The sequence below is a fragment of the Hylobates moloch genome, unplaced genomic scaffold, assembly GCF_009828535.3.
Source record: "Hylobates moloch isolate HMO894 unplaced genomic scaffold, HMol_V3 SCAFFOLD_4, whole genome shotgun sequence".
NCBI classification, from domain to species: Eukaryota; Metazoa; Chordata; class Mammalia; order Primates; family Hylobatidae; genus Hylobates; species Hylobates moloch.
In genome coordinates, this window is record NW_026652279.1 from 107,769,125 (window position 1) to 107,786,303 (window position 17,179).

Genomic DNA, 17,179 nt, shown 5'->3' on the forward strand with positions numbered 1-17,179 from the left:
TGTTTATTGAGCAGCTGAGCTGGAATGAGAGGCTATGTTTGTCGTTTTTGACACCCCTCCCCTTTCTGGGCCATCGCCTAATTACCGTGGAGCAAACGGAATGCATGGTTGTATTTCTAAAGGCACAAGCAGAAATTTATTGAAAATTTGGGGCAGAAATCTTTAATGTACTTCTGACCACCCTTCCTTTTGTTGAGTAGGATCCAATGATCAGCATGAAACTAGTCATTAAACTTGCTTGAGATGGCTAGTCAAACGTCGAAGATCGAAGAAAAAGTAGGTAGCTAGACTTTTACAATTTTTTTTAAAAGGTAAAAAGACATGAACCGTTGTCTGCCTTAATGGCAAAGTAGCACTTATTAGGTTCTCTGACAAAACCAAGGAATAGGAAAATCTTTTATCAAAACTACGGATAAAACTTAAAAATAATCTGATACAATGATTTGGTCTTGTTGGAATCAGTAAATTAAAATACTGAAGCAGAATGATAAAATCAGGGGCATTAAACATTCCTAATGACATGCCAAGCTATTTTAGAGACAGCGGCAAAAGCTTCTCTGCAGGTGGGTTTGATGTAACGCTCCGGCAGCAAGAATCCGTATGTGCCCGTATCTCGAAGTTCAATTGTAAACGAATATTTGATGCCCAAATCATAGATCCAATCGTCCCCACCTCCAGGAGCTAGGTCTAAAAGAAGAAGAAATAAATTGTTGAAATACAGATGTTTCAAATTAATTAACAAACTGGGAATTGTTTGATTTAAATGTTTGTTTGTATACTTTTAGATTTTTTTTCAGTTTTTAATATAAACAACTTTACAATGAGTACCCTTGTTTATACATAATTGCTTCTTTGTCTCTTTAGAATATTCTTCCCTAGAATAGATTTGCTAGTCTAAGGCTCTGCACTTTTTGCAATTACGACATGTTCCCAAATGGACGTCAAAAGAACTGAATTAATTTATACCTCCATAAGCAGGGTATGAATTTGCCCATTTCCCCTTCCCATACCATCAGTAGGAATTATGAATTCTGATAATTTTATGGGTGAAAAATAATATCCAACTGTCTTAATTTATGTTTTTTGATAATCAGTGAGTTGCACATTTTGTTTGGCATATTTATTGGCTATCTTTGTATTTCCTATCAATTGTCCCTCCTCATTTGTCTACTTGGTTCATTTTATCAATTGCTTATAAAAACAACATTAATTTTATTAGCTTTGTTTGGCATGTAGACCTTTTTTTCTCCTTTCATTCATTTCTCCTTTCACAAGGAATTTTTTCTCCTTACTGAGCTTTCAACTTAGTTTATGCAGGGTTTTCATATGAAAATATATGCTGTACCTGGAATTTACTTTAGTGAAAGACATGTTAATAATCCAATTAATTTTTTTCTAGGTAACTTGTTAGGTTTCCCAACCCCATTAATTGAATAATCTGACTTCCTGGAATTTACTTTAGTGAAAGACATGTTAATAATCCAATTAATTTTTTTCTAGGTAACTTGTTAGGTTTTCCAACCCCACTAATTGAATAATCTGACTTTTTTTAGGGGGTGCTAAATTGAGTCCAGCATTATGGCAAAGTCTGACCCAAAATTTTAATTTATAATTTTAGCATCTATCTAATACAGTTTGAGAAGCATCACATGAAAGCTACAATTGCCAGAAGACTTGTTACAGTTTAATGCATGTTAACTAAAATGTGTACATATTTTAGTGTTCATGATAAATACAGTTTTGACCCTTTTTGAGATGGAGTCTCACTCTGTCACCCAGGCTGGAGTGCAGTTGCACAATCTCAGCTCATTGCCACCTCCACCTCCCAGGTTCAAGTAATTCTTATGCATTAGCCAACCAAGTAGCTGGCATTACAGGCACCCACCACCATGCCCAGCTAATTTTTGTATTTTTAGTAGAGACAGAGTTTCACCATGTTGGCCAGGCTGGTCTCAAACTCCAGACCTCAAGTGATCCTCCCACCTCGGCCTCCCGAAGTGCTGGTATTACAGGCGTGAGCCACAGCACCTGGCCTCTTTTTGTTTTTTTCTAATCATTAAAAAAAAAAAAAATGGAAAAACCTGGATTTGGCCTTCAGGCTGTAGTTTTCTGATGCCTGGTTACAGGTTTATTTTATGCTCCTCTTTTCCCGTCTCCCTTCAAACTTCAAAAGGGCAAAATCAGTCTGTCCTCCCACTGTGTGTAGATAGGAGTTACTCACTAAATATCTTTCAGCAAAAATTAATCAAAACTTTTTGTTGAGAGTTTGTCACAAGCTCTTGTATGTGTAATATATATTAAAGACAATCAACTGTAATGTGTTATGAGCTATACTCTTGGGGACAGGCTAACACTAAAAAACACTTGATGCAAATGGCATGCCCTAGATTAGTGTAGTGTACAACCTGCACAACCTTCCATGGTGGCCCTGGGAATCATACAAAAGTTTTATGAACTTTTCTGCTTCACTCAACTAGTATGATGCCAATTCTGTAATTCCTACTTGATTGTGATAAATATAATTTCTTAAATAGCATTTTGGCTTCTTTTTAGTAACTCATTAATATAGCTTTGTTCAGCATTGTCATAGCTATTATGCTTCTGTTCCTAATTATTACAATTCAGTTGTATTACATGTGACCCTATTTAATTCAGAAAAATTAAATACACAAAGAAAAACAGATCACACAGATTTCTTTAGTAGCTCAAAGTTCTCTAAGATCATAAGAAGAAATACTTACATAAGGTTTCTGAGCCATGGCCATGTGTATACCTGGTATTTTTACTAGTTTTCTCAATAGCACGAACTGCTTCACTGGCTACTAGAGACTGGAAGCGATAAGATATGGAATTTCAGTTAATGTGCAGCTTTGAAACATGTCAAGTAGAAGTTTCTAAAAAACAATCATACATTAATTGAATCAAAGTATACATGTAGAAAATCTAGATTCATCTAAAAGGCAAATAAATAAGATAAACAAATTAACTTAAAATATGTGCACTTTATGGCAATCACAATTGGGTGGCTTTAAACATAAACTATTTCAATATATTGAAATAATTTATATAAATAAATATATTAATTTGCAGAAAAAATTATCGCATGCCTTTTTGGGAACTCATTAATTATGGAAAATGAAGTATAACTACATCTCAAAAGTTTAGAGGTACTCCATTTCTGAACAAAATTATCACCAAACTTTAAATCCAACCTCTCTAAACACATACACACACCTAATGCATGCATGACTCACTTCTTATCCTTCTCACAACTTCTATTTTCTTCTTGTGTAAAATGTCTAATGACTTCCATAGATTCATCAAATCAAAAAAGATTATGCCTCTGGTATGGAGCAGGATAATAACTAAGACCCCCATTTCACTTCATTTTGTCTATTGATATTCATTTTGTCAAAATCTATTCTGAAGTTCTCACTTATCTGGAACTTTTCTGAAATCGGAACTAGCATCATGGTATACACTGTCACCTTCTTGAAAAACTCAGAGATTTATCAGCGGATATTATTTTATGCCATCTCTTTGTTCAAAAATAAGTTTTAATGTAACCCCATTGTCTACATAATGAAATACAAATTTATCTGACAGTCACACCCCTTCAGAAGCCAACCTAATCTACTTTCTGATGCTATCACCCTCCACTTTTGCATCCTCTTATGGTGAACACCAACTTCTTTGCTTGGAAGGTCCTTCCTTCCCTGTCTGTCTGTAGAAATCCTCTTTCAATGCCTGTCTAAAATGTAGCTGATCTTTGACATCAACAGCACTTTATTATTTGTAGTTTCCCCCCCCCCCCCTTAATAGATTGTAAATTCCTCAAGGACAGTAACTACTTTATCTCCTCACTTATCTCAGCATTTCCCTCTGAATGCATTAGTGAAGCCATCCCTTGATACTCTGGTTAGAAGTGAGTTGTACTGGCCGGGCGCGGTGGCTCACGCTTGTAATCCCAGCACTTTGGGAGGCCGAGGCGGGCGGATCATGAGGTCAGGAGATCGAGACCACGGTGAAACCCCGTCTCTACTAAAAATACAAAAAATTAGCCGGGCGTGGTGGCGGGCGCCTGTAGTCCCAGTTACTCAGAGAGGCTGAGGCAGGAGAATGGCGTGAACCCGGGAGGCAGAGCTTGCAGTGAGCCGAGATTGCGCCACTGCACTCCAGCCTGGGCGACAGAGCGAGACTCTGTCTCAAAAAAAAAAGAAAAAAAAAAAAAAAGTGAGTTGCACTGTCTGTGCCACTTATTTAGTAGTTACTCTATGTCGCCTTAGAGTACAGCTATTTGTAACATTTGCTAATGGTTGAGCTCCCTAACCATAACACATTCTCTTAAAGGGCAGGATTTTACCTAATGCTTCTTTAAACATCCATTGACAAGGTGTTTTACATGTAATGGCTCTCAACAAATATGTGTGCTGACAGTGATGCAAAAAAAAAAAAAAAAAGCATAATTAGACTAATTCTACTTCCCAAATCATGATAAATTTCCTTTTATTTCTTCAAAGATAATATTTTTAAAAGGCGCTTTCCTTAAGAGTTTTCCCTTGAGAAGAAAAAAGCTCAAGTATCAAGTACATTTATGTTCTAAATGGGCTATTTTCAGAAAATGCAAATAATCTTATATTTGTCATCAGCAATTGCTAGCTCCTGTAATGTGACCATATTTTATTCTGTTAAGAAAGCCAGAAAAAAAAAATGAGTCACTAAGAAACAAGCTACTACCTAAAAATTAGTCCCTTCCCAAGAATGGGGCTGTTGATGTAACACTTCCACTGTCTGGAGAGCATCTGGGATGAAGATTTGTCGAAGCCTAGCTACAATCCTTCAAGAATCCTTGCATCTTTTGCCATGAACCCAAACATACAGTATCTTGGACTAAAAAGTGCTAAGGGAGTATCAAATTGTGTGAGTCTTCTTTGAACTTCCTGTATTGTCTGTTATGTTCCAAAAAACAGACTCTTGCCTCAATGCTAAAATTGGAGGTACTTTAATAGGACCGAAACCCTGAGGGTTAGGGAAGTCAGGGCAGGAACAATTCCTGCTGCTAATACCAAAACAATGAGTGCTGTGTTGAGACTTAATCTGTGGTGGGCTGTTGTAGGAAGCTAGTGACCACAAAGCTGTCACATGATTCCATACTCATCCTTGCTTATACCACTTCACATGCAGATCAGGTCAAATGGAGTAGTAGTTCCTTCCTAACCTTCAAAGAATTTGTCTGACATTTTCTTAGGAAGCCCACGTGCTAGAATCAAGTGCATGTTGTTAGGGTAAGGCATGTTCTTTATATTCCCTTAGTGAACACTGACCCAGAGTGACTCTCAACAGGATCACACCATGATTTAAAACATCTATCATTTGCCTTCTAGAGGACAAAATTTTTCCCAGTTTTTGATTCTTCAACTAAGTATTATTTTATTTCCAAAATGCTAATGAGAAAAATAATTAAGTAGCACTTACCAGTTCCTCATGGTCTTTGCTTTTGCTTCGTGTATAGGAATATGGAAACACTATACGCTGGGAGTATGAATGCATGCTGATGTATGCTTTAATGTGGTTGATATTTCTTCTCAAGAAACTAGCCACTGCCTTCACTTCTGGTTCTGACTCAGGATAAAGTCCACAGTAGGTTTCCGAGCATGAGGAACTGGATGCACCTTCCTCTGTAATGAAATTGTTAAGGTGAAATTATGAGGGGATGCACATAGTACTATAATTTGTGGTTTCTCAGACAACGTATTCTCCTATCTGTGTTGCAGCATTTTTAGATGAATGGATTAGGTAGGGCTCTGCAAAGAACATATTTCCACTAAGTGTTGTTTATGTTTCTTTTGAAGTCAAATACTTATCTGCTCACATAGCTGACCTTCTAACAGTCATTCCCAGCACCTGTCTCCCTTGCAACCTCGAGAAAGTGGCTAAGAGATCCTCAGAGATGCTAGCCCTATCTCCAGACTTCTGGTTATGTGAGAAAAAATAAACCCCATTTTCCTTAATCCACTGTAAATTTAGTTTTTCTGATATTTTTAGTTTTAAGGCTACCATCAATATAGCCCATAAAAGAAAAGCCTCACTTCAGAACTCAGAATATATAAGTCTGCCTTCAATGCTACTTTTAACTCGCTAAAGTGGTTTAGTAAATAAAATGGGATGGTGATATTTGTTGCCAGACCGACGTTCATTCATTCCCTTGATAGATTATAATTTGCATCACTTGAGATGGTAGCCTGCCTTCCAACACTTCTCCCCCTGTCCCTAATTCACAAGGTGAAGCCCCAGCAAGCTGCATCTGACACAAGAGATTATTCCTTCCTGCAAACAGTTAAGGGCTCAGGATTGGGTCAGACTCTTGTACTTGCCTATCTGAATCCCTTCAAAGATAACTTGAAATCAATACTAAGAGTCTAGTCTCAGTCTAGCTGCTCTCTTGAACAGACAGTAAAAATAGTAATACTACCAGCTGACACCTGTGGAGCACATGCTGTACATCAGGGACTCTGCTAAGATTTTTGCCACATCTCATGTAATTCTTACAGCAGCCCTATGAAGTAAATACTGTCATTTTAGGAGATGCAATCTGGATATTCTTGGTGGTAACCATTCTTCAGAGTAAGAGGCTATACAGCATATTGTTAAGCACCCAATCACTTGATTCTAAATCTTGACTTTACCATTTATTAGCTATATGGCCTTGGGTAAATTTTTTAAAATCTATCTGTATCTCAATTTCCTTATCTGCAAAATTGAAAAATTATACATTAAATGCTGATTGAATGAGAATTAAATGAGCTAGCTCATACAACGTGCTTTGCACAGTGCCTGGCATGTAGTATGCATTTCATAACTGTTGCTGTTTATCATCATCATCATAATCATCATCATCATGTGGACTGAGACCTGAAGGAAGCCAGTGCGCATCACAGAGATGAGAAGGGGAGAGGAAGGATTAACTGAGCCTCTCTAGGGCTCCAGGCCTAGTTCCTTTCTGTTTCTGAGTCCAGCTGCATCTCTGCCTCAGGGTTCCATGGCTGAGGCTACTCACTATCCTTACAGAGCTTGCTTTTCTTAATTAAGCTCATTCTGCTTTTTTCCTGTTATTACACAAACACAAATTAACGTTTGTTAAAAAATTGTTTCCCTGAGAGGAAATGTGAACATCTAAGGTCCTCCCAAGTATTTCATTTTTAACCAATAAGGTGATTGGATAAACCATTTTTGATAATTTGGTCACCTTTGAATATTCCTGCCCTTTCATGTGGTATATAATTCTAGAGAATAGAGATTATATATTGGGTATGGAGGTCGGGGAAGACATAACCACTAAATAGAGAGGTGGTGCCCTAATATGAATCCTCAGACCAGGGTTGTTTAATAGAAATACAATGCAAGTCACATATTTACTTTAAAATTTCAAGTTACCACTTTAAGAAAAATAAAAAGAAGGCCAGGCACGGTGGCTCACACCTATAATCCCAGCACTTTGGGAGGCTGAGGCAGGCAGATCACTTGAGATCAGGAGTTCGACACCAGCCTGACCAACATGGTGAAACCCTGTCTCTAACAAAAATACAAAAAAAAAAATTAGTCAGGCATAGTGGCGCATGCCTGTAATTCCAGCTACTTGGGAGGCTGAGGCAAGACACTTGCTTGAACCCAGGAGGCAGAGGTTGCAGTGAGCTGAGATCATGACACTGCACTCCAGCCTGGATGACAGAACGAGACCCTGCCACACACACAAAAAAAGAAATATGTGAGATTAATTCAATATTATAATTTATTTAACCAAATATGTACAAAGTATCATTTCAAGTGTAACCAATATAAAAATTATTCTTGAAATATTTTATGTTACTTTTTTCATACTAAGCTTTCAAATTCTGGTGTGTATTTAACACTCAGTGTATGTCTCAATTCAGACAAGCTACATTTTAAGCACTGGATAGCCACATGTGGTTAGTGGCTACTATGCTGGACAGTGAACCTCAGATTCTCATTCTAGAGATTTCAAGCATTTTAGTGGAAAGAGCCATGAGGAGGCAGGAAACTTGAGGTCAAGACTCTGCTTTACCATTAAGCAGTCATGTTAATTTGGGCAACTACTTCATCCATCTCAGCCTCAGGGGCCTCATCTGTACCACGAAGGAACTTGGGCCACTGGATCCCTCCAAGCTCAAGTATTCTTTGATCTATAGACATGGAACCAAGCACACTGTGAAATATCTATAATAGGCAAATTCATAGAGACAGAAAGTAGATAAGAAATTACCAAGGGCTGGGGAGAAGGTAGGGATGAGGACATATTGCCTACTGGTTACAATAGGTAAAAATCTCTCTTTGGGACAATTAAAAAATTTTAGGAATAGATAGTAGTAATTGTGAATGTACTTAATGCCACTGAATTGTACAATTAAAAGTTGTTAAAATGGCAAATTTTATATGTATTTTATCATAATAAAAAATAATTTTAAAAAACACTATAGTCTCCTAGAAAAAGAAATAATTTTCCATTCAAGCCAGTTGCAAAAACTTTGTAGTTGAACTCAGTGTTTTAGAAAATGTGTGGTGCTATCTTAGGAAATTTGAGACCAAAGGTTCTCATAATGTGCTCCTGTTATGAACTGAATTGCATCCTCCCAAATTCCTATGTTGAAGCCCTAGGCCCCAGTGTGACTGTATTTAAAGATAAGGCCTTTAAGGAGATAAGGTGAAATGAAGTCATAGGTGTGGGGCTCTAATCCAATGTGACTGGTGCCCTTATAGGAATAAAGAGAGACACCAGGCAGGTTTGTGCAGAAAGAAAAGGCCATGTGAGGGCATGGAGAGAAGGCAGCTGTCTACAAGCCAATGAGAGAATCCTCGGGAAGACCTCACTCTGCTGGTACCTTGATTTTGGACTTCCAGTCCTTAACTATGAGAAAATAAATTTGTTGTTTAAGCCACCCAACCTATGGTATTTGGTTATAGCAGCCTGAAAAGACAAAGACACCCCTACAACCTACCCTCCACTCTCATCTCCAACACACACACACAAAATTTTAATACAGAGGAGCATAAAATGAGTAAGTAGATTTGATATGTCACTTCCTGTTAATAAGTGAGGTGTTTTTTGGATCCTTTATATAAAGAATCATAGGGGCACATTCTAGTTGTAAGGATGAGAAAGATAAGATTAAATTCTTCTTTCTCACTGTCTTGCTTACATAGTACAGAATAGATACTGGAACAGTTGGTAATAAGAAGAGTTCCTTACAATTACTTTTTATTTTGGGTTTTTTTTTTTTAATTAAAAACCCATATGCTTGCTGCTTCTGTTTCTGTTTTTCACTCTTATGATACGTAACAATATAACACCATGCCCAAGAGGGGACTGAGACATTTCTTGATGACAATAACAGAATATATTTTGACTACTTGACTATCCAAATTAAATAACACTGACTTCACCAAGAAAAATATTAGGTAAAATCAAGCAGCAAAAGAGCTCGAAGATAAAATAAAAAGTTCCAAAAGGGAACTGATAACTTGGGTTTATAGCCCAGCTCTGCCACATACTTGCACATACTTGCTACGTGCCCTTGAGGAAGGGACTTAACTGTTTTCAGCCCGGGTTGCTCCATCTGTGATTCGTAGATAATGAAATCTGGAAGACGAACTATGTCAATGGCTTAGTGCTGAGTAACTGTCAGCTCTATTTACTCAGATTCTTTTTACATCGCTGCTGTTCCTCTGAGCCCCTGGCACGTTATTAGTGCCACAGCAACCTTTGGGCCTCTGGGAACATGAGTGGTTTCTTAGGGAGAAACCACTAACTGATTCCCTGGAACCTGAGTCAGGATGAACTGCTTCTTCCTCTGAGTTCCTACCATATCTGTAGTTCTCAGAGCAACTAAATTCATTCATGGACTCATTTAGTTAATATTTTATGAGGACCCTCCTCGTGCCAGGCACTGCACTAGGTAATGAGTATTGGTTTCTGTCTGCATGGAGTTTCTAACCTAGACAGGGAAAAAAATAAGGAAATAAGGTGTACTTTGTTGTGAGGTTTGGTTTTCTTTTGTTTTGGCAATCAGCTTTTCCAGGCTGAATGTTGTGAGGTTTTAATAGGTATTCTGGGATTTTGATACAATGTTTAAAATCATGAAATTTTACCTTTTTTAAAGGAAATAGGCAAAATTATGTGCGTAGGATTGTATAGGGTCCAGGTCTGGGAGGAAGAGGATGTTTCTGTGGGTACAATAGCTTCTCTCTCTTATGGGCCCCATGGAGCCTAAAAATATAGATGATGCATATTCCTTGTCAGGTTAGTTTATTTTCGTAGCTGTTTCTGAAATGTTGTACTACGAAAAATAATGTTGAGTGGGTGGGAAGAAAGAGTGAACTAACACCTACCCCCCTAAAAGCAAACTTCTTTGTCTTCAGGTTCAGGGGGTACATGTGCAGGTTTTTTCCATGGATATATTGTGTGATGCTGAGGTTTGGGATTCTATTGAACCCATCACCCAAATAGTGAACACAGTACCACGTAGGTACTTTTTCAACTCTTTCCTCTCTCTCTCCTTCCCTGCCCCTTTTTTGAGTCCCCAGTGTCTATTGTTCCCATCTTTATGTCTGGGTACACCCAGTGTTTAACTTTTACTTGTAAGTGAGACCATACAGTATTTGATTTTCTGTTTCTGTGTTAATTTACTTAGGACAATGGCTTCCAGCTGCATCCATGTTGCTGTAAAGGACATAATTTTGTTCTTTTTTATGGCTGTGTAGTATTCCATGATGTATATGTACCACATTTTCTTTATCCAATCTGCCACTGACAGACACCTAGATTGATTCTATGTCTTTGCTCTTGTGAATAGTGCTGCAATGAACATATGATTGCATGTGTTTTTTGGGTAGATCGATTCATTTTCCTTTGAGTATATACCCAGTGATGAGACTGTTGAGTCAAACAGTAATTCTACTTTTAGTTCTTTGAAAAATCTTCAAACTCCTGAAAGCAGACTGTTCTTGAATGCATAACTCAACATCATCGAATGCCTTAACTTATTCAAATTAAGAAATAATAAATTCCCACTGTGCTGCTTTTTATACTATTTTTAATATTTTTATTATTTTTATATTTTCTTTATATTATTTATTAAAGAAATTAAGAAAGTGAATAGTGAAAAAAATGTCTTCAAACACTATAGAAGTAAACATTTACTCGTGCAATTAAAAATGAGGGGTCCAGGCCAGGCACAGTGGCTCACTCCTGTGAGCCACTTTGGGAGGCCGAGGTGGGCTGATCACTTAAGGCCAGGAGTTTGAGACCAGCCTGGCCAACATGGTGAAATCCCATCTGTACTAAAAAAAATACAAAAATTAGCCAGGCATGGTGGCATATGCCTGTAGTCCCAGCTGCTTGGGAGGCTGAGGCAGGAGAATCCGTGAACCTAGGAGGCAGAGGCTACAGTGAGCCAAGATTGTGCCACTGCATTCCAGCCTGGTCAACAGAGCAAGACTCTGTCTCAAAAAAAAGAGAGATCCTCCCCCCATCTCAGGTCTTTGATATTCTAATGATGAATGTTTTTGTTTATTAAAATAGGATCTTTAACTGTCACTTCTTTATTATTCCAAGATAATAGATTTTAGAATTTTGAAGCTAGAAGGGATCTTAAAGAACTGATACAACTTTCTTATTTTAAAAACAGGGAAACAGGAGAGAGGAGAGGCCAAAGTGATTTGCTGACTCTGGCCAGCATTGATAGCATTACATTTACCTAAGTATTTATCATTTAAATTATTCCCTACTTCAGACAGGCCAGCTCTGTATTTAATTTGAATTCATGGGCCTTTCTCTGTGAACATCACCCTGTCAGTGAAGAGACATTGCAAGAAATAAAGCCAACAACCTACCACACCAGTGTTTGGAAGCAAAGTTCCTATTCAGGTCTGTTCCGATGCAATGATTGTTCGCATAGAAAGAACGGTTCTTTCTCCACATTCGATTCTACATAAACAAAATACAAACAGACAACCTGGGTAGCCACGTTCAAGGCCCGAGGAAAGACATACATTTGAAAGTCCATGAAGCCAGAATTGCCTTTCTCTCCTTCAACCCTGTACCTTGCATGGCTTCATCACATCGCTGTTGTTGCAATATTCCTTTGCAAGGTCCCTATTGCTATCCGGGTTTCAATCACATCCACTCAGACTATTTCAGTTGAACCAAACAAAATGGTAATATTTGATCAATTTTGACTGATACAAATAAAGATTTCATTTCGTTCCACTAGGCTGCTTATTAGCCTTCTTGTTTAGCCTTGTTTCCTTTACATTAATTTTATGCACAGGGTCATTCTGAGCTCCTTCAAAGAAAAGCAAAATAACTTTGTGTCTCAACTCAACACTGAGTCATAAGTTAAAATGCTCTCTTTAGATTGAATTCACCACTCCCCTTTCAAAGCTAGAAAAGGTGGAGGTGTGAAGATACCTCTAATCTGATGACTTCTTCGATTGTGCTGATTTGACTCTGGTTTTTAAATATAAAGCAAATTCCCTATTGGGTTCTTGGGGTAAACCAGGAAAGTTTGGTCATGTAAAGAGTTGCACACGCCGGGCACGGTGGCTTATGCCTGTAATCCCAGCACTTTGGGAGGCCAAGGCAGGCAGATCACGAGGTCGGGAGATCAAGACCATTCTGGCTAACACGGTGAAACCCCGTCTCTACTAAAAATACAAAAAAATTAGCCGGGCGTGGTGGTGGGCGCCTGTAGTCCCAGCTACTCGGGAGGCTGAGGCAGGAGAATGGCATGAACCTGGGAGGCGGAGCTTGCAGTGAGCCAAGATCTTGCCACTGCACTCCAGCCTGGGCAACAGAGCAAGACTCCATCTCAAAAAAAAAAAAAAAAAAGAGTTGCACAGACTTCGTTTAAGTTCTGAGTTTGGGATGATGTAGCACCCTTTTCTCCTACTCTCACCAACCCTCTGCCAAGCCTTCCACCCTGTTACCACTCCCAGGCTTGTGGTTCCGTGGCAAGAGTAAGCCCTGGGGATATCAAGTTCTCAAACTGCAGGAATTAATAATAGGGCAATGATACAAAGAACAGTTGGGAAGCTGGAAATCTAAAGGGTGACTGAATTCCACTGTGATTCAGGTTAAGGTGTAAATATACTTTATTATCAGTTTACAGATATGACCATTTGTTGGACACCAAATTTGTGTTAGGCATTATGCTAGGTAATTCTCATTTACTTAGTTTGGCATTTGCCCATCTCCACCTACAAAATTTTCAGTTACAGTATTCCTCTCACCAGAGATGACTTTTTCCTCAATCTCCTGTGCCATTTCCATATCTTCTGCATAAATTACCTCCTACGTGAAATAATTCATATGTAATTCCATATGTTTCCAATCACGCCAACTAATCTTATTCCTCTTAGTATTTATATGTGCTACTCAAGTAGGTTTTTCTAAATTTATATATACCTAGTTATGTTTCTATGTGCCCCTCTTTAAATTAGAAAGCATAGTATTTCATATTGCTTGAGTAATTTTACATGAATCACGATGTTGATTAACCAGAAAATACAGACAGAAGAGTAAGTTAAACTACAAGATAGTAGTGCAGTTAGCAAATCCTAATAATGGGAAACTCTTGTCTTTGACAAATAAATTGCAAGGAAAAAAGAGAGAGAAAGAGCAAAAGATGGAATGGGAGTCCATGGATTAAAATAGAATTAAAAGACATATAAACCAATCATAATGTAAGAGCCTTATTTGGATCCGGAATCAAAGAAACATACTTTTTAAAAAGTTAGGAGGCTGGGCGAGGTGGCTCATGCCTGTAATCCCAGCACTTTGGAAGGCCAAGGCAGGTGCATCACAAGGTCAGGAGTTTGAGACCAGCCTGGCCAATATGGTGAAACCCCATCTCTACTAAAAATACAAAAAGCTTAGCCGGGCATGGTGGCAGCCACCTGTAGTCCCAGCAGCTCAGGAGGCTGAGGCAGAAAAATCTCTTGAACCCGGGAGGTGGAGGTTGCAGTGAGCCGAGATCGTGCCACTGCACTCCAGCCTGGGCGACAGAGTGAGACGCCATGTCAAAAAAAAAAAGAAAAAAGTTATTATACAATTGAAAATACTGGCAATATTTTATGGTATTCAGAAGCAGCTAGTTTTTAAGGTATAATTATACTATAATTATTTTTTTCAGAGTTCTTTTTTTTTAGAAATGTGTACTGAAATATTTATTGATGAAGTGATACGGTACCTAGGATTTACTTAAAAATAAAATGAGTAAGGTAGAAGTGGGTAGAGAGAATACAGATGAAACAAGACTGGTCATGAGTTAATTATTGTTGAAGCTCTGTGATGGGTAGATAGAAGTTTACTACACAGTTATGTGCACTTATATATATATTTGACATTTTCCACAATAAAAGTTAAAAAAATTTAATAATAAAGCCATTGTGCCTAGATCCAGAATTCCATGAATAATTCAACCTGTATATCCTATATCCCCAAGAAGAACATGATTTGTCTTCTTGCTTTTTCTCCTACCTTTTTCCATGAGTAGTCATAACCATCCACATTAACCACCGGCATAACATAGAAATCCACAAGCCTCAGGAGATTGGTATATTCCCCTATTGTCCCATAGAATTGAGTTATCTGCAAATTAAACCGAGTATATTTAATTAGATCTGTTTTAAGTTCTTCTAAACTTAGTGTGTTTCTTTTTTTTTTTTAATTTGTCATGTGGCATGTTTAGATTTGCAGATTTAACTTTCAGAAAGAGTGCTAATTCCTCAAAAGAACTGAACTTAGGGTGCTACAAAGTGGTGATAAATGCCTTACACGTGGTACAGTCTTCCTAGTTAATGAAGGCAGAAAATCGAACCATAAACTTTCTAAATTTTCCTTAAGAAATAAAATTAACTCTTTATTAAAGCCATAGAGCCCGCCAAGAAGATCTAAGGAAACAAAAACCTAGATTTAGTTTAGCTCCTTTTTCTGTAATTCATGTTCATCAGAGCTTAAACTACATACCATGTTTTATCCCCAGATGTGATTACATGATATTTGCTACATTGTCCTTAGAACTTGTGGAGCTCAAGTTTTGCTAGAATTGAGTGTGTTTCCCAAGGCTTTGATCATCTAGCTTTAGAATTAGGGTAGCTTTTCCTAGGTACTGGCTATGAATTCTAACGGACATCATCTCAAACTTGTTCCTCTCTACTTTAGAGTCATCCAGCTTAGCGGCACATATTACAATGGCATCCAAATTTGGTGGCTGAGAAGTTTACCCCCAAATGACAAAATGTACAGGCAGGAGAACTATAAAGACAAATTTTAGCTGGTCAAATCATTTCACCTAGGACAAAGCTTTTGGTTCAAAATCTTAATTTGTGGCAACATTGCTATATTTTAATTTAATTCACATTTAATTACATTAAATATTTAATTTGGTTTGTAATTGTTTGTTGCCTTAAAGTATACTCATGACGTTGTTAAGAAATGTCTTTTTCATTATTGACAAAATAAAAACAAGCCTTTTATAAACTTTACTATTTTCCCTTTAAACGTTCAAAATATTATATTCATATTTCCCTAGAACAATCACGAGTCACATTAAAATTCTTTGCTATGAATAAATACTTATGAAATCGGAGAGAAAGGAAAGAAAAAAGTTATTTTAAAATCTACTGTAGGTCAGAAATAAAAGGTTAATGAAAAGGAAGCAAAATTTGTAGAATGAAGGAAGCCATGTTTTGGTTTTTTGTTTGTTTGTTTGTTTTTTATTATACTTTAAGTTCTGGGATACATGTGCAGAACATGCAGGTTTGTTACATAGGTATACACATGCCATGGTGGTTTGCTGCACCCATCAACCCATCATCTACATTAGGTATTTCTCCTAATGCTCTCCCTCCCCTAGCCCCCCACCCTCGGCAGGCCTCGGTGTGTGATGTTCCCCTTCCTGTGTCCATGTGTTCTCATTGTTCAACTCCCACTTATGAGTGAGAACATCTGGTGTTTGGTTTTCTGCTCTTGTGTTAGTTTGCTGAGAATGATGGTTTCCAGGGAAGCCATGTTTTAAATAGTGGAGCAACCAGTTAAATACATTTTTATGCTACGAATTTATAAATTTATGTTAGCATCACTTTTCAGTAATCATGTAGCATTCATTATTAGAAAAATATTAGGAGAGCCTGTTCCTTTCAAAATAATAAAGTATTTCTCATTTTCATTTCTACAACATGGGCCAAACTTTTAATAGATGCAGCATGATGAGTTTCTTTTTCTGCTTCACTTTTTAAATTTCCTTCCTACCTTTACCTCTGGTTGGATGGGAATCTTTCTACAAAAAGTTATGCTCTGAGAGATGACCAGTGTTAGGCCCAGAACAATGTTACCTGTTTCTTTATCTAATAGGTAGGACTCCAGACAGAAGGAGTGAGTGAGGGCTGAGATACAGTCTGTGCTGTGTGCCAAGCCACACCTTCAAGTGTGGCTGTAGCTACAATCCCGAAGGAAGGGGTGCCCATTTTTTCTTTAACAGCTTATTGAGATATACTTTACATTCCAGAAATTCACCATTTTAAAGTGTGAAATTCAGCGGTTTTTGGTGTATTCATAGAGTTTTGCAACCACCACTAATATCTGATTTTTGGAACATTTCATCATAAAAAATCCTCATGCCTATGCCCATTATAACTCATTCCCCTTTCCCTCCTGCCCCTTCCCCAAGCCTCTGACAATCACTAACGAACTTTCTGTCTCTGTGGATTTGCCCATTCTGGACATTTCATATAAATGGAATAATATATGTGGCATTTTGTGTTTGGTTTCTTTTACTTAGCTTAGTATTTTCAAGATTCATCTATGTTGTAGCATGAATCAGTACTTCACTCCTTTTTATTGCTGATTGATATTTCATTGCATGAATATGCTGCATTTTGTTTTTCTACTCATAAGTTGATGGAAATTTGAGTTGTTTCCACTTTTTGACTATTATGAATAATATTGCTATAATCATTTGTCAACATATGTGTTCACTTGTCTTGGGTATACACCTAGGAGTGGAACTGCTGGGTCATATGGTAACTCTATATTTAATCTTTTGAGGAACTTCCACATTGTTTTTCAAAGTGGCTGAAGAAATTTTGCCTGACAATAAATAAA

The 17,179-nt window shown here is 37.6% G+C and overlaps 1 protein-coding gene across 1 annotated transcript in view; it reads right to left on the reverse strand.

Annotated features, from left to right (window-relative positions):
* Nucleotides 1-502: 502 nt before the first annotated feature.
* The window catches only part of CPB2 (carboxypeptidase B2), a 50,546-nt gene continuing 33,869 nt past the window's right edge, over nucleotides 503-17,179 (reverse strand). Inside the window, exons 7-11 of the mRNA XM_058438164.1 lie at nucleotides 14,555-14,665; nucleotides 11,908-12,001; nucleotides 5,476-5,678; nucleotides 2,742-2,829; nucleotides 503-687 (exon numbers count right to left, since the gene is read on the reverse strand). Of these exons, the coding sequence (XP_058294147.1) occupies nucleotides 503-687; nucleotides 2,742-2,829; nucleotides 5,476-5,678; nucleotides 11,908-12,001; nucleotides 14,555-14,665 (681 nt within the window). The remainder of the gene's footprint in view (nucleotides 688-2,741; nucleotides 2,830-5,475; nucleotides 5,679-11,907; nucleotides 12,002-14,554; nucleotides 14,666-17,179) is intronic.